This window comes from Ostrea edulis, chromosome 8 (assembly GCF_947568905.1).
Source record: "Ostrea edulis chromosome 8, xbOstEdul1.1, whole genome shotgun sequence".
NCBI classification, from domain to species: domain Eukaryota; kingdom Metazoa; phylum Mollusca; class Bivalvia; order Ostreida; family Ostreidae; genus Ostrea; species Ostrea edulis.
In genome coordinates this window covers 6,895,000-6,914,220 of record NC_079171.1, presented here as the reverse complement: position 1 = coordinate 6,914,220, position 19,221 = coordinate 6,895,000, and the positions used below count along the sequence as shown (strand labels likewise).

The 19,221-nt window shown below is 35.2% G+C and overlaps 1 protein-coding gene across 1 annotated transcript in view; it reads right to left on the bottom strand.

Moving 5' to 3' along the window:
* Nucleotides 1–657: 657 nt before the first annotated feature.
* LOC125661031 (uncharacterized) overlaps nt 658–19,221 on the bottom strand; it is a 36,302-nt gene continuing 17,738 nt past the window's right edge. The window contains exons 14-21 of the mRNA XM_056146847.1: nt 12,731–12,878; nt 10,631–10,728; nt 8,804–8,894; nt 5,447–5,559; nt 4,435–4,654; nt 1,326–1,378; nt 1,116–1,244; nt 658–1,005 (exon numbers count right to left, since the gene is read on the bottom strand). Of these exons, the coding sequence (XP_056002822.1) occupies nt 862–1,005; nt 1,116–1,244; nt 1,326–1,378; nt 4,435–4,654; nt 5,447–5,559; nt 8,804–8,894; nt 10,631–10,728; nt 12,731–12,878 (996 nt within the window). The 3' untranslated portion in view covers nt 658–861. The remainder of the gene's footprint in view (nt 1,006–1,115; nt 1,245–1,325; nt 1,379–4,434; nt 4,655–5,446; nt 5,560–8,803; nt 8,895–10,630; nt 10,729–12,730; nt 12,879–19,221) is intronic.

The window sequence follows — 19,221 nt, the reverse complement described above, 5'->3', positions numbered from 1 at the left end:
TCCTTCACTTTGCATAATTATCCAATTTATCTAGTATGATATTCCTCCTTAACATAAACCTTTCATATTATGTATACAACCTATCATTGAGTCAAATGCTGTTTAACGTGTTTCATATCGATTGTTAAGTCGTTTTTGGCACACGGATTTTGAGTGAGGATAACTTCGTTTACCCGAACAAAAAATAGGGCTCACGGCGGGTGTGACCGGTCGACAGGGGATGCTTACTCCTCCTAGGCACCTGATCCCACTTCTGGTGTGTCCAGGGATCCGTGTTTGCCCAATTATCTATTTTTTTATTTCGTGTAGGAGTTATGAGATTGATCACTGTTCGTTATCTTCACCTTTTATGTATAGGTGATTTAGTGTTTACCATAAACACCTTCCTGGTAAAAGGTAAACATTATAACATATATTCTACAGAAATGTAATAAGTGAGGACTCCTATATACCATGAGCATATGTCTGTTTACCTGTCGTTTTGCCCGTCACTACTTGTGTTATGACTTTATATCTGGTATATGTTTTAATTCCGTGTGATAAATGCCGGCCCCTAGTACATGAATTGTACCAATTATTTGCTAAGTTGGCCCTCTTCTGAGTCAGTTTTCAGTTGCCTTTAAACCTATGCTTTAGTGCAAAAATATTAATGAATTCATGTCTGTTTATATGAGATTCAGATTCCTTGAATCCTCTACATTTACTTCATTTTACACCCCCCCCCATGTTCATTGAACTATACTCTTTTGACATATCTATGAACTTATCATAATGATAGAGTCATCTATTTCGATTGGAAATCACAATCACAGTTGTATAAAAGAAGTGAATCTATTTTTTGATATAATATTAGGTTTGTTACTATTCTTTGTATCTTAAAACAAAACTGATATTTTCTTCAAATCTACCTGTTCCTTGTTCTATCCATGTGGGCACGACATAAGCCGATTTGGTCTTCAATTCCATTTCTTTCCACAGTCCATTCTCGAAATCTTTAGTCAGTTTCTAAAAAAGAGTAACATTATAGCACTCCTAAATAATTCCCCCAATTTTTTTTTTAAATCCCCTCTGACACGAAAAGAAATTACTCTATGAAAATTTCTTATTATACGCACCTCTTCAAATATAAACTCGATTGATCGGTGGTTAAATGATTTTTTTATGCAAGTTTTGGGTATTTTCCACTTCCCAGCTCTCAGTAAATACACCGACAACGCATTTGGGTAAATGTGACTGTTTTCTCCCTGCACAATAAAGACAAAGGGAAGATAGGAGAACATATTCCCGTGAATCAAAAACCTTATCTTATAATATTGTTCACTTACAAAGATTTCGTTTTCCTCGTTGTTTTCCTCGTCAGAATTATTATGCATGTATACTGAAAATAAATAGAGAGCAATGCCAGTATATCGAACAGCGATCAGTCTTATCACTTTTATAGAGAGTTAAAATATATCAGTACATTAAAATCTGCTTCATACTTAGATATTTTATTAAAAAATGAATATCAACGGCAAAATAACAACATAACTTTATGAAAAATGGGAAGATTGCAGCTTCTCCATCGTCAACTTCCAACATCTATGTAACAATATTTCGTTATCACATGCAAATGGTGTTTATATATCAACTCATTCGATACGCAAAGGCTTATTGCGCATATGATCAGTTTTTAAATCATGGCAGGCTAATGTCAGCAAGTTGATAGTGTAAGGATTTCGACAATCCTATTTAAAACAAGGACTTCACAACATCTATGGCTGTTATAACGCTTTTGTTTGCCAATACAACTTATGGTTTGGTCAAATGCTCTCTGACGTGTTTCATACTGATTATTAGACCGTTCTTGGTATTCGTCAACTGGGGATGTTTACTCCTTCTAAGTAACTGTTCCCACTTCTACTATAGCCAGGGTCCGTGTTTGCCCAACTCTCTATTTTGTGTTGCTTATAGGAGTTATGAGAGTAACAAGGAAATAACACAAGGGGAATAAGGGATGTTGATAACGGAGATGTCAAATCGTTTGTCATAAAATTGAGTTGCCGTATGTTCTAATTTGATATTCAATTATAAAACAATTGTTGGATACGCTGTGGTGTCCTTTATTTCGAGTTTACTGGGATATATCGAATCTAAATACGTGTGAAAATGAGATAAAACGTCGTCCAGATATCTAAAAGTTATTTCTTCTGATGCAAAAGATTCTGAACAAATTCTGATTTGTAAAATTATAACAAGAGGTACATGGGCCTCGAATCGCTCTTCTGATGCATTGTAGAACAGTTAAACATTCTCACTAACCAAGATCCATCAAATAACAAGATTTAAAAGATCTATCACATGATTGTGTATGAAGGGGATATCATACAGTACACTATTAGATTAGGCAATCAAAATAATTACAAAACGAAGTTACTTAACCTAAGTACATATCTGGGTAGTACATAGTTCTCTTCTATATGCATTTTTTTCAAAGGACATAGAAATGGTTGGGGTGCTAAATACCGAATTTAATATGCAGACAATTAAAACAAGGGGATCTCATTGTATTTTGTCCGATTTTTAATGCAATTACATTTCATGCCATTGTTGGAGAATGGTTCTTAAAACCAATATCAAAAACATTGTTTTTTAACTTTTTCAGCTCTGTTGAAATAAAAAGACCAAGTTAAGTGAAGGTTTGATAAGCCATGGGTTTTAAGTTTGAAAGATGTATACATTTCCAAAAAAAGCAAAAGTAGGTCATAATGACCTACCTTTTAGCTGGCACACTCTGATAGGCCAAAATGCATTAGCTTAATAGCTTTGCTGGATCTCAGACACTTTGTATCTGAAATATCTAGATATAGCCAAGAAGTTCAAAAAGTATATCACAGTGACCTACTTCTTAATTGACAAATTCCGAGGACTCAAGATACATCAATTGAAACAGGTTTATGAGTCTAGGCCTCTTAGCATTTGATTTAGATATAGCTTTGAAGTTAAAAAAGTAAATCAAGGTTAACTAGGACTCAAGATGAAACAAAGTTTGATGATGTTAAGTCAAATAGTATCTGGAAATTTAAATGTAACTGTCCAAAAGTAGGTTACAGTGACCTATCTTTGGTCGACACACTGAATACTCAAGATGCATCAACTGACAAGTCAAATAGTATTCAAATACAGCCGTCAAATTCCAAAAGAAGGGCCCAGTGACCTACTTTTTGGTTGACACACTCCAAAGACTCAAGATGCATCAACTGACAAATTTGATAATTGAAGTCAAATAGTATCTGAGATATTCAGATATAAACATCAAATTCCAAACGTAAGTCACAATGACCTACTTTTTGGTCGACACACTCTGAAGACTCAAGACTCATCAACCGACACAGTTTGATGATTGTAAGCCAAATAGTATCCTAAATATTCAAATATAGCCATCAAAATACAAAAAATAGGTCACGGTGACCTACTATTTAGTCAACATACTCTGAAGACTCACATCCATCAACTGATAAAGTTTGATAATTGTAAGTCAAATAGTATTTGAAATATTAAAATATAGTCATCAAATTCCAAAAATAGGTCATAGTGACCTACTTTTTAGTCTACAAACTACGAAGACTCAAGATGCATCAACTGACAAAGTTTGATTATCCTAGCTTTCATGGTGTTCAAAATATGCATCTAAAATTGAAAATGTGAAATTTGAATGTCTGCAACATAAAAAAGTAGGTTACTGTGACCTATTTATTTGTATAAATATGTTTCGAGGCCTTTAGACGCACCAACTTACAAGCTTTGATGATTCTAAACCTCTCGGTATCTGAATTAACAACCTAAAATATATTCAAAAATGATTAGCCATAAAAATGAGAAAGTAGGTCATGGTGACATACTTTTTACTTGAGGCACTTTAAAGTCTCCTGATCCATCAACTGACAACGTTTGATGATCATAGGCTCAAAAGTGTCCAATATATGCATCAACATTCATTTAATAATAATTACCTGCGAAATTCAAAAAGTAGGTTACCATGACCTACTTTTGACACAACATGATATTAAGTCCTAAGATGCATCAACTGACAGAGTTTGATGATCTTAGTCCTTATACTAAGGTATAAAGAACACATGATCGGCTACATCCATAATCATATAATTCAATCCATATTCTGGTGTTGAAAAATCTACCATTGTCTTCATCAAAAAACATATTCAAAACTTTCAGTGGAACATGGTAAAGTTTTGTGCGAATATAATCTGGACCAAATTATCTGTTTACGTAAGGTAAAAGTGAATCTAATGTTGATATCGTGTATGTTTGGTGTTTTGTATGAACGGTTTCCCTGGCTGCGTTTCCGTCTTAAAGTATTTGGAAAGATTCAAGCGAGACATAATACATATAGTATACTATGATGTACGCGTAGATTCATCATCAAGGAAATATTACCTCCAATCAGTGCATTGGAAATCAGCGCAGCCATGTTTTCATGTTTAGGTATATCGTCGAGTCGAGAAACTTCATCTTCGAGAGAGCAACCAGTCCCATATTCTTTAACAGTCATATCGATGACTTTCCATGGAGTTCTCATGTCAATTTTATGTTCCTTAGGTTTCACACAGCCAGTGTCGTTTTTCATTGTCGATACGTATACATATCTTGGTTTTTTCTGTAAAAAAGATAAAACAGGTGTTTCATCGGACACATCGCGAATCTAGGACACCTTAGTTCCAGTTTTTGTCAGCTGTCCTAATATTCTTTTGTTGAAAATCAAGCCCTCATACTGAGATTCCGCTTTAGCCCCCAAACGTCACAAAATAATTCAACACACAAGGTCGAGATGACTTAATAACAGTTTAACTAACTTGAAAGTACTGTTTTAGAAAAATGTCAAGGTCATATGTCAAAGATCATGGTATGAAATAAAACACATTGCAATAAAAACCCTTACAATAATAGTAAAGGTTCAGAGAATATTGATTATGAGAAAGTTTTCTTAAAAGCAAGGTGAAGATAACGAACAGTGATAAATCTCATACTTAAAAGTAAGACATGTCCAAGGTCAATGCCACAAGGTTTAAAACAAAACGTGCCATGGATATACCTTATTACAAAATACACATGAGATATAAGAGTCCAATAACTCATCATTTAAAACTTGCGAGTAAGGTTAAAACTCCGTGCAGACAGGCAGGACAAAGGCGACATGTACACAAACTATAGCTGTAGGTGTATAAAATACCTCATATCCGCTAAAAGTGGGGACATTTGCATTTGAATACGATTAAGACTGACCATGGTGCTCTCAAAAGTATTTTTTTAAATTAAGCCTCTGTATATTGCGAACACTGGAGCGTGAGTATTGAATCGCACTGTCTTATTTAGACATACGTCTCAATTTTAAAGTACATTAAATTATAAATTGTTTTGTTTGTTCATCTAAGAAAACCACAGTGATAACCTTGAAACTGATGACTGGGATTTTGTTCATGGAGGCAGTCACAAGAACGTCTGTGTTGATAACTCCGTTCCGTAATGATATAAAAACCGGTAATGGAACACTGCCACTTACATCTGCATAACAGAGAAAAGTGTTAAAAACATTGGGTAACATGCAGGCGTATTACTTATCACTAAAATTGTAATCTTTATTGACATAACAAAATACAACATTGACTAGTCTGTATTATTTTGTTCGAGTTTTCATATAATTCGTTTCCCGTTTGTGCTTTGCGATTTTAGTTTGATGAAATGGTATACACTATGCTGTAAACCTTTCTAACACTGAACTGTATATGAAAAAGTGAAGGTAAACAACAATGATCAATCCCATTACCCCTAAACGAACAAAAAAGTAAACTTTCGGCAACATGAAGCCCTGGGTATACCAGAGGTGATAGAAGGTGCATAGGAAGAGTACACATCCCCCGGGGACCAGTCACACCTGCCGTGAGCCCAATATATCGATCAGGTAACCACACCTGCCGTGAGCCCAATATATCGATCAGGTAACCACACTTGCCGTGAGCCCAATATATCGATCAGGTAACCGGAGTAATTCGCAGTACCACTCTCTATTTTGCATTGCTTACTAAAGGCGAATATAACGAGCAGAAATAAATCTCATAACTCATATAAGCAATACAAAATATACAATTGGGCAAACACCTCCTCTGCTTGGGAGCGGTAACCATCCCCTGTTGGCCGGTTCCACCCGCCGTGAGCCCTATATCTTGATCAGATGAACAGAGTTATCCGTAGTCAAAATCAGTGTGCTAAGAACGGCCTAACAATCGGTATGAAACACGACCGACAGCATTTAACCCAATGATATATTGTATTGGCAAGCTAGGTTGTTATAATGACCATAGAATTTGCAAAATGCTGACTTTAAACGAGACTGTTGGAACGTATGCATTATCAACTTATTTGTCAGTAGCCTATTTCGATTTAAAATCTGACCAGGAGCAGAACAAGCTCTTGCGTATCGAATCAGTTGAGAGATATAAACACCATATGTAGTTGATAATGGGATATTGTTACATGCAAAACTTATACGGTACCAGTTTTGATGCACCATATACGCATTTCGACAAATAATGTCTCTTCAGTGATGCTAAACCGAAACGTTTGAAATCCGATATAACAATGACATTTTAGAACTATTATAGGGAAAAACAGTATGCCAAAACAGTGGTGTCCAATTCATTCAAGGATAAGAGCTATGCGTGAGGGAGATAATCCTTAATTTTGAAACGAATTTCTAAATTTTGAAACAGCAATTAAATATGTATCCGTATTTTCAAGCTAGTAACGAAGTACGTAGCTACTGGTCTGTAGAGAACCTCGGGCACTAATAGTCCACCAGCAGAGGCCTCGACCCAGGGGTCATAATGCAAAACTTATGGTCACAATTTGAGTTTGTTTTATTATGCTTGTTATGGCGTTTCATAGTTTGTTCTCAGCATATAGTCGTTACGGATAGCTGGACACGGCTGTCAGACCGGTTTGTAAATGCTTACATGTTAGTTCTGACCAGGCCGTGGAAGTGGGAAGGTGTGTCCGACCAATGTGTGGAAATGATAGACCTGTGTGGTCTATAGTTTTACCTCTGCGGTTTACTGGGCCTGCATTGTATATACATGTAGTGCGGGTGTTCGAATGATGTTCCTGTGTGGAAAGTGATAACGCAATTTTGAGCATCTCGACAGTGGTGAGTGTGAACCGTTTATTTGTATTACACAATATACCCGATATATGCAAGTTTTCAGTGTATATAATGTATATGTGAAAACCCCGACTGTTACTGTGTAATTATAGGTGACCAGCTGTGTGTGTATTGTATGACTCGAGCAGGTGCTCGCAACATGTATATCATGACGTTCTAAGATATTTGATGAACAGCGTTGGAGAACGACCTATATAAATACAGGAAATATGTTTACGGCTACAGAAACGTTGAGCGAGTGATAGACAAAGTGTCACCACGTGTCTGAAGACAGCCAACGACTGTTGTGTAAAGTGTAGTAACTCTTTAGTCAACGTATTTTGTTTCGCCATCCTGGGTAACCTATTTCGAATTCAAGAGACAAGTCTGCTGATTTCCCTACATAAGGTAACATAACTTAATATTTAGCTTTAGTCGGGTACACGTGTAATCGTCTGTAAATTCATATTGTTTGCTTTGTTATATTTTGATGTTTTTGTTTGTATGAGTTTTGTTGTGTGCATGTGTGTGTATGAGTGTAGATGTTACTTGCTAAATTAGTGAGCACGAGAATAAACTTATCTGCACATACTCTTGATCTTTCTTCATAGAATGGTTTGCAGCGAGGGATTATTTCCATGCTATTATCACAAATTGTGACACTTATACGGTACAAATGTTGATGCACCACATGCGCATTTCAACAAATAATGTCTCTTCAGTGATGCTCAACCGAAATGTTTGAAATCCGAAATAACAAGGACGTTTTAGAGCTATTGTAGGGAAAAACAGTGTGCTGACATGAGAAGTTGACGATGGAAAAGCTGAAATCGCCCCTTTTGTCATAAAGTCGAGTTGTTAGTTTTCCGTTAAAATCTACTTTCAATAAAATCTCTAAGTATGAGGCAGAAGTGGACGACTCCGTGGTGTCTTTTATTTCGAGTTCATTGAGAGATATTGAATTGACATATAAATGAAAATTATTATTGTTAATAGATAATGCGTCGTCGATATAACTAAATGTCGAACTGAAAGCCACAGCAAGAGTTCTTTTTTTTTATTGCGTAGAATTTTTAAAATAAATTCTGCTTCATAGGAATATAAAAACAGGTCAAGTAGCAAAGGAACACAATCCTTGCCCATGGGAATTCCAACAGACTGTTGGAAGACCTGATCACAGAAGACTACGAAGATATCGTCAATAAGGAACTCCTGCATATTTTTATTTCAACTTAAGAGTATCTGTGCGTCGAATCAGAGTGGTGTTTAACAAAGTAAGTTTGGTGTTATGAGATTGATCACTGTTCGTTATTTTTACCGTTGTTGTATGAAATGGTCTATATCCAAGCTCTTTAGTAATCAAAAAGTTTGGATGCAATGATAGAAATGCATTTGTACGAAATGTAGGATATATTATTGAACGTGAAATATCCTGGGATATACGATTGAACATTATTTTGATGAGGATATTGATTATCATTGTAAATATTGGTGTTTTCGTGTTAGGAACCGCCTTAGAAATACGGTATATTCTTCTACTTATATATAAGAGTAGAAATACCTTCATACAATTACACAAACTGATACGTTGGAAATATTTGATATACGTACACACAGCCATGCGTTGAAAATACTTTTGTTCATCCTCACCCTCCTCCATTTCTCCTCGGGCAAATTTCTTGACACCGTCATTTACCAATTTCTGAAAGAGAAAATAGACACCTTTAAAAACAATCACGGGTAGATGCAACGAATATCCGGGAAGGTACGAATAAGAATCCTAGGACGATCACAGTAGTGTTAAATAAAATGTACATCAGTACACTTCACACCATATTATGTCAAAATATAAAAGTATGTCACGACGAACAGGTCTAGAGTTGTAACGTGGGAACATGTTACAATGTTTTCTCGCTATTTATTAACTCTATTTAATGTACAAACTGTATATGTTTAAATATTGTTGTTGTATGACTGTTCCCCTTGTTTTATTTGATAATATGTAAGCCTCATGTTTTATATATAGTGTACAATAAAGTAATCTTTATATTACATTATGATCTTTAATAATCCCCGATGTGTATAATCATTTAGAATAAAGCATATGCACATATCGACTCGGCACTTTTTCAGTTTTTCAATTGCGATATCGATATCGACATATCAAGCTCAAACTGAAAATGATTTGAATGCAACTTCCTCAAGTGTCGATGTCATAAACAACTGAATGTTTAGCGGATAAAACTAGCCCTATGACAATTGTGTTACGACGTGATAGTTAAGGGAAAAGAACAAGGTACGATTGTATACATAAAAAGGCCCAAAATTTTCTCTCAATAAAATGTGTCTGTAATTAACCTTAATCAGCGTTTTAAGAAAGTAAAATATATGCCAGGTATATTATGTGAACAAAAAATCAGAATGATATTCCTAATTGGATAGAATTATGACGTATGGATAAGACATGTCCCGCCTTTTTCTCAAAATAAGGCTGAAAACTTTCAAATGTCATACAGATTATTGCTCAGGAAAAGATGAGCGCATTGGTCGAGCAAAATGAAAATGATGTATATTATATATCATTTTAATATGAAAAACATGCTTGAATATGAATTTGCTCGACGCATGCGCTGTTGTGTTTCCTGAAAGGAAAACCACCCGAATTTGGGGATATTTTAATTGAAAATCGCATGTTTGCAATATTATTCCAACTTCAAGCTCTTGTTATATGACACAAATCATTTTGCTGATCAAACTGAGCGTATTTTGGGTTTGCTAATCTATTCCTTACTTGAATGCCCAGGTTTGAGCTCCAAGTGAAATCATCGAAATTTTGGGCCAGGTGACTTAAGAAACTGCACCTACTCCTTTCCCCACGTGATACTATGTTTTGTTTATATATTGACAAACGATTTTTACTAAGATATGTGGCGCTTGGAAAAAGTTTACATTAATTTAAATATGGTTGAATTACTTGTACCTTTATTCAGAACAACCTAACACCGCTGTAATTTGCCCAATCCAATTACATATATCTGCTAGTCTCAAAATCACAGTTAACGAACTCCAAAGTTGAAAAAAGAGAGATCGACTGTCATTGTGTTGTTTAGTATTTTACAAAATAAGTATAGATTGCTTCCCATGTAAACTCCTCAGATCCGTTACTGCGTTACACCGCGTATGTATCACCGAAAGTACATTGGTGATTGTAAATAGTTATAGCAAGTAGGATTTTAGATAAAAATATCGTAAATATCAATACTTATAATTCAAGCCATATTTTCGAGACGAGATAACTTTGACGATGACCTTGTGATTACCTTGCGTGTGATAAGTGATAAGAGGTAAATGGAGGTGTTATGCTTCATAACAACCATTGCTTCTTTTTTTCAAAATCTGTGTGTGCTATTTTCATCTCTTTATCTAAATATGTAGTACCTGTATCGTTTCATTTGATGTGTCTTTGTGGATGACGACTGCTTCTTCTAGAAACAGTACCTTCTCAAATGCAAGCTGACACGGCAAATGAGATTTACCTGCCAAATAAAACCGTACATAAACTCGTCAACAAGGATCAATCTGTGTTGAATCCCGTATAGCATAGATAATCAAAATATGAACGAAATAAAAATCTTTGTTCAGATATTTTGATGTGTACTTTATGTGCATGTGTGCTTGTGAAATTTTGAAACCCCAGAACGAACTACTACATGTAAAACTTCTACGGTATCAATTGTGATGCACCAGATGCGCATTTCGACAACTAATGTCTCTTCAGTGATGCTCAACCGAAATGTTTGAAATCCGAAATAACAATGAAGTTTTAGAGCTATTATAGGGAAAACAGTGTCTCAAAATTAAATCAATTACTCTCCTAAACTACCAATGACTGTCGATCATTTGTAGATCATATTTCTTTGTGCATATTAAACGTCCTCGTTGAAAGTCAGCTCTTCACAAATGTCACGGTAGTTATGACTATAGTGTTTGCTTGTATAAGCTGCTATTGGGTCAGATGCTGTCTGGGGTGTTTCATACAAATTGTCTGACTGTTCTTGGTTCTTGTTACATTATTTTGACCACGGATTACCCCGATTGCATGGTCAAGCTATAATACTCACTGCGAATGTGACCGGTACACAGGGAATGTTTACTCCTCCTGGGTACATTATACCACCTACATTCGTATGACATGTTCAGATGTTCGTGTTTGCCCAATATTTAATTTTGTATTCCTTATTGGAGCTATGAGAGTAATCACAGTACGCAATACTCACCTTTTCTTAAGGACCCTTGTGTGACAAGCATAAACGATTGATATATATCGATGTCATCCTAAGTAATAGATCATTGGATATCGATAAACATATGTGTGCTTTATGATACCTTGACTGCATGCCAACTTAGGGCTCACAGTTGGTTTCTGGTTTGACCGATCGACAGGGAATGCTTACTCTTCCTAGGCATATGATTCCTCATTTGGTATATCCAAGGGTCCGTGTTTGTCAAACTCTCAATTTTGTATTGCTTTTAAGAGTTATGAAATTGATCACTGTTCGTTATTGTCACCTTTCATATCATAAATGATTTCTTGTAGATATACGCAAAGAACATAATCCATAAAAGCGTTTTAAAACATTTGCTTTAAATTCTCAAAAGTTCTAATTTTGTATGTACTGATTTCATTCAATGTCAATTTTAAGTCATTGTGTTCCAAATTATGTACAATTCTGGTGGTCAGCTCGATACTCCATCATCCTAATCTTATCCTGATATCATCAAACCTAGAAACTGTTACATTTCTGTGTTATCTTTGCATTTGCTATTGTTTCTGTTGATTTCTATATCAAATTGTGAATTTTAATTGGTAAATTCGATAAGGTTAAAATCTTACAAATGCATTTTTAAAAAACGTCTATGTGTTAAAGGAAGTGTAGCAAGAAATAACAATATTTTAATCCTTAAGGTCATATGCGATGTTTCCAAATAATATGAAAGATACATATACCATCTGTCGTGATATTGCAGGTACAAATCATTTGCATTTTCACTTATTTCTACCAAAACGGAAGAAGACATACCTTGGGGGTATTTGCCAAGTATATTCTAGAGTTGGGATATCTTAATACTCTTTGGTTGTGGCAAGTAAACATTTTAGTTAATTTCTTATGTATTGCAGAATGTTAAATATATTTTGGACATTAATTAGAAAACAATGGCATGAATATATTTGAAGCAATCGGAGATTGAACCCTGCACGCTTGTATTACTAGTCAGATGACCTAACCAATGAGTTAACCAATGAGCTAACCAATAACCTAACTAGGCCATTGGAAGTAAAACGATCTCACATCAAATTTATACTTATTTTGGAATTGATTGAAGAACTATGTCGAGAAAATAAAAATTCGATTAGAAAATCATGGCAGAAACGTGGAAAATTATTTAAATATCGGGAATACAAATATGAGCACACGGGAACATGTGTTTTACATTCAACAGGAAGAAAACCCCAATATAAATTGTACTGATACGAACTTGCAAATTTCCTAACGTCCTCTAAAGGTCGAAACTTGTTTTCACCATCTTCTGGTTTGAGTGCAAAAATCAGATAAAGACTGTATTTCACATATGACGACGATTTTGGAACATCTTTCTGATACCACAATTCAACGACGATTTCCACCTGCAAATATACAAAACAATCCTACATGTAATTAATATTACATGATCAACCTTTTTGTTGTGTTATATTCCCTCTAATTTTGGACATCACTATCGTTGATAAAGTCCCATTACTATTGACATATGAATTGGCGCTCAGGACAATAGCAATGAAGGGTTAACAGCTTAAGGAAGGCTCCCGGAACATGCACCCCGTGTTTAAAGTCATATGCGGAAGACAACTAACTTTCATTTTTCAGAGCTAAGCGTTTGATAAATAATCCATCACTGTATTGTAACGCTTTCAATTTGACGCAGCCAGGGCACGTATAGAACTCGGACAGATAATTTTTAGGGAGCTGTTTAACCACTAAATCTTCGCAAAAACAATATTATTCAATGTCTGCCTCACATGCAAGTTTTGCCTACAGGCTAGGATAAATTATGTACAAGTAATGAAAATTTGAACAACGTACAAAACACATGCACTTGGTGAGCATTTTAAGATGAAAGGTGAAAATAACGAACAGTGATCAATCTCACAACTCCTATAAACAATACAAAATAGAGAATTGGGCAAACACGAACCCCTGGACATACCAAAGGTGGAATCATGTGCCTAGGAGGAGTAAGCTTTTCCCGTCGACCGGCCACATCCGTCGTGAACCCAATATATTGCCTAATATATGTCAGGAAAAAGAACGTCAGTGTCCCTTTATAAGGAACAATGTCCTACGTTTCAGAGTTGAAATACTAATGCCAATGGTTTCAAGTGAATAGCATAATTGAAATGAAGAAGAAATGAATAGTGACCAATCTCGGGGATCCCATAAAATATAACAGCGAGGTAAACACTGACTCCTTAACATAAGATATATTAGGTGACAAGGAGGAAATGTGTTAGTACAATCAGTATCTCAAAAATGACTTGGCATTAATATGAAGCACGCCAGAAAACAGTCTGCAAGTGATAGCTCGTACTTGCAAATTAGGTCATTGAACGAACACAAAATCTGAAAATGCTGGCTTTCAATGAAACTGTTGAATCTCTGTAACATCGATTTATCGGTTAGCAGCTAGTCTCAATTTAGATATTGACCATTAGGAGAACTAGGCGTTGTGTATCAAATCACTTGAGAGATATAAAAACTACACAGAGGTAATAATCGAATATTACTTCAGAAATATGAATGAAGATGGAGAAGATGAAGGCATTTCGCTCGTCATGAAGTGTCGTTGTTAATTTGCCGTTAACACGCAAGGAGAAGACAATGAACCATGACCAATCCCATAACTCCTATAAGGAATGCAAAATAAAGAATAGGGCAATCAAAGACCTCTGGATATACCATATGTGGGTCCATGTGCCTAGGAGGGGTAAGTAGCCCCTGTTCACCGATCACACCCGCCATGAACCATATCTCTTGGTCAGGTAAATGGAGTAATCCACAGTGAAAATTAGTGTACAAAGAATGACGTAACATTCGGTTTGAAATATGTCAGATAGCGTTGAGCCCAAAGGTTGTATGGGCAAACTAGGTCATAAGAATGAGCATATAATTTTCGAAATGCTTATTATAAACTAGACTGTTGAAACCCCTGTAAGTTTTATTGTAAATCGATGATTGATTTATTGGTTTCTAACGTCCCGTCGGAAATTTTTCACCCATACTGAGACACCATCAGCTGTATCTGAAATACCATCATACCTGGACTTAGCACTCAGGGTCGTAGTAGTGAGGGTTCCGCATCTTGTCATATCCGCTCCTGATTCTTACTTCTAAATACTGAGCGTTTGGAAATGGAGCATTCACCACCTATTTTAAAGTTTTAATTTTGACGCAGCCATGACATGAGCGGGACTCAAACTCACTACCTCCCAGTTACAAAGCGAACGGTTTACCACTGAGCTACCGCGGCATGTTAATTTCGATAAAACGTCGTCGCTACAATATATCTAGCAGTCAAATTGAATGAAAAAATATTTTGAATACATTCAATTCCACATAAAAATCCTACGCTAGGTTAGCTGATAATGGAGCACATATTGTCTCCATAGGGATATCAACAGACTTGTGATATATAACTCAACACGGCTCGATACATGAAAGGTGAATATAACGGACAGTGATTAATGTCATAACTCCTACAAGCAATATAAAATAGGTAGTTGGGCAAACACAGACGCTTGGACACAGCAGAGGTGGAATCAGGTGCCAAGGAGGAGTAAGCATCCCCTGTCGACCGGTCATACCCGTTGTAAGCCCTATATCCTGATGAGGTAAACGGAGTTATTCTGAGTCAAAATCAGTGTGCCAAGAACGGCTTAACAATCGGTACAAAACACGTCAGACAGCATTTCACCCAGTGATATGTTGTATTGACGAACTACATCGTTATTACGACCATAGCATTTGCGAAATGCTGACTTCAAACGAGATTGTTGAATCCCCTGTACCACCAACTTGTTTGTCAGTAGCTTACCTCGATTTCAAAAACTGATTATACGTAGAACAAGCTCTTGCATATCGAATCAGTTGAGATATATAAACAGCATATGGAGGTGATAATGGAATATTGCTGCATGAATATGGGAAGTTGAGGATGGAGAAGGTGAAATAATCCCATTTGTCATACAGTTGAGTTTTCAGTTTACCGTTTATGTCTACATTCAATAAAATATCTAAATAAGAAGCAGACGTGGACGACTCTGTGGTGTCCTTTATTTCGAGCTCACAGGGATATATCAAATTGACATATGAATGAAAGTTATTATTGTTAATAGACAAAACGTCATCGATATATCTGAATGTCGAATTGAAGGCCACAGGGAGAGATTTCGTCTTTTCACCAAGAAGTTTTTGAATTTACTATGTTTCACATAAATATAGAAACAGGTCAGCTATTAAAGTAACATAATTCGTGCCCATGGAAATTCCAATATACTGTTGGAAGACCTGATCACCAAAGACCACAAATATATTGTCAGTGAGGAACTCTAGCATACTTTTATTTTAACTTCAAAGTACGTGTGAGTGGAATCAGAGTTGTGTTTAATTAAGTAAGTTTTTGAATGACTGATCACTAGGTGTGAATATTTCCATTTTTCATTTTTTATTGAAGAAGCAACTGTCTATGATGTCAAAAAATCTAATCTTTGATTTAACATGAGAGATGCTTGTGTATAGTGTTGAAAAGTCACAAGTTTTAATGTTATTGATTTGGGAAAAAATCTGCGATTTCAAGTTGACTAAAAGTTCTTTAGAATCTTTTAGCATCCACATTTGATTAACAGCACTTCTGGCATATGCAGGCGCACACTAAGTTTGAAGTTTCTCCTTCACAGCTGTTAATATTTTCGTAAGGAGCAAAATAGGACCTTGGTAGAACACTTACTGGATACAGCAATGCACCTTTGTTTGTAAGGGTTTATGTAGTTTAGGAATTCGGTATAGGTACGGTAACTTATATTCATTCGACCCATTGACTGGGATTTTAAGTGTGTCTAAAACTGAAGCATGGTTTTGAAGAATTTCATCTTTTGAAAGGACATTTGGAATATGAGTACGATTGCCAAAAATGGAAGTAATGACAGGTTCGTTTAAAATAGAGTTGTAATAAGGAACCTTACAAACAAAGACAATGTAGTTACAGGCTTTGTCAGCTGGAACCAAAACATCTTCCTCATGTAACCTATCTAATTTAGTTGGTTTGCTAAACACATATAGATAGATGGTACGTACTTTCGTTTTCATATGTCTAATGCGGGATTTTAATATCCCACTAATGCTTTTAAACCATTCTGACAATGTATCAAGTTCTTGTTTTTCATATTTAGCCCAACGTCTGGCATAATGTTCGACAAAATTCATACAGTACCCACAACGTTATTCTTGACATTCCTATCGTGTTCTATCGTGTATGTTTCCTATTGTATCGTGCATTTTTTCCTATCGTATCGTGTTTTGCGTTTATCAGGTTTTCCGATTGATATCGTGTTTTGCGTTTTTCTGGTCTATCGTGTATCGTGTTTTGCGTGTATCAGATTTTCCGTTTATCGTGAAAATCGTTTATCGTGTAGTTTCGAAAAATATCGGGATTGTATATCAAATCTGATGAAAAAGTACGATACTTTTCGAAAGCTTTATTCGTTTCGTTAAAGGAGCTATTTTTAGGAATCGAGAACAGACAATATATTTGGAGAACATAAAGCTGTCGATTTTAAGGCAAAAGAAGAGCTATGTGTCTGTCCAGAGAGGGTGGTTATTGATCACAATTTCATTCTAAGTAATATGAAAAGTAGGCAGTGGTTTGCTAAGCAAACCGGGGACTGTAAATCTGAAAGCTCCTTCGTGTACATAAACATTTGCTTGTCTAGAAACAATTATTTGTAATTAGCAGTAACATAGAAATAGGAAGTTCCGATTTGAAAGGAAAAATCAGTAAATTACGTTGTTTATTACATATATTTGAATAAAGGCTCATTTTCTTCCGATTTTTTTCCACTTGTGTTCTATTTATATATCCACCATTGAACTTGTGCGCGTCTGTGTATTACCCGTGTTTTGACTGCAAACATTCTCAGGGACATTGCATTTGACACATCTAGAAGATTAAGTTTTAAAAGGGTGCAAGGGTGTTGCATGTCCCAATAGTCTGCCCAACTGGGCACGACTCGGCTGTCATCGTTGTGTGTTTTTTTTTACTTGTACACTTGTACTTGTATCTATAATCGTATGGGTAGATACTGGAAATTAATACTGGGTTTGATGGTTTGTATTTTTTACTAAACACAATTTTTAAAAGCGTTTCAATATTGTGAGTTTATAAAAGCCGTGTTTTATTTCTTTATTTTTTCATAGTTTATTTATTCTTGTTATGAAGATATCAATTTAAATGCATATGTTCCAATTACTTATGAATATCAATCACCACTCATCGTGTAGAAGTATCTAACGTATGAGGATTTGGGGTAATGCAGTGGATGCTTTTTTAAAGCGGTCATGAAAATAATTTTAATTGTTGAATGACCGGTGAACTTAGAGCTTGATGCAAAATAGCCCCCTCCTCGCTACACACAAAATATTCCTTGGTTTATTTCACATTCAAGATAATAAACATTAGAATTAGAGAGCTACTGAAACATGATATCACTACACTATATTACATTTAATTAATTCACTGTATAATTTATATATTAAACATTAGGCGACAATTATAATTTTAGAATTATTGGCTGGGAAAATTCAAATATATATCAAATAATGAATTGAATACGTATACAGTTTAGTTTTATGATTTTAGCTGGGATGGCGTAAAAAATGAAATAAAACTTGTTGTTTTAAAAATACCGCAGTGTATTAAAGAAATTATACGTTTTATGCGTATAATGAATATTGAAATCCTTCAGTATTATTACCAACATAATGTACTTATGTTGTCGGAATCAACATTTCGTTGTGTCTAAATTGGTTCTACATTTACAACATTTCTATCAGGTTTTCCGTTTATCTCGAAGATTGTTTATCATGTTTTGCGTTTATCAGGTCTATCGTGGATATCGTTTATCAGATTTTGCGTTTATCAGGTTTATCGTGTATCCTATCGTATCGTGCGTGTATCTTATCGTATCGTGCGTGTATCGTGTTCTATTGTTTATCGTGTTAAGAATAACATTGCGGGTACTGTAATAGAGATGAGTTATGTCGCCAATTAAAAGACCTAGGTTCTCTGTATTTAGGACCTTTAAGAATAAGTGATTTGAGGTCCTCATTTTCAACTATGTCAACATAACCAGTGATGACATATCCAGCTGGACTCTAGTTGAAAGAAGATGAAGAACACGTTGGTGTATTACGTATAAGATGGTATATATCTAAGGACTGCAAAGTTTGTTTATAATTAAAAAGTTTGGATGTAATAGTAGAAGTAACCTATCTAATTCTTCAATCATAATTCTAAATATGAATCAGAAGTGGACGACTCTGTGGTGTCCTTTATTTCGAGCTCATATGCGGTATATATTTGATCCGCATATTCATAAAACACGGGAATAATAACATTGTCAATGTAAACAGTACATTGTCACGTCAAATATTCCTCTTTTCTCATACAAACTGATCAATTATCAAGAAAAGAAATGAAGGTAAAGAAACTTGACTGTTTTTAACAAAAAGGATGTATAGAATTTATTCCAAACTTTTTTTCTCTATTTGCCCTTTTGAACGAAGTAAATTGTCGTAATGCATATTATACAGGTCTACATTTTTATTAATGAACTTTGTGAAATAATTTATATTGCCTTGAAATAATCAAACCTAGTAACATTATTTTCTATCAATCATATATTCTCTCAAGACTGTTCT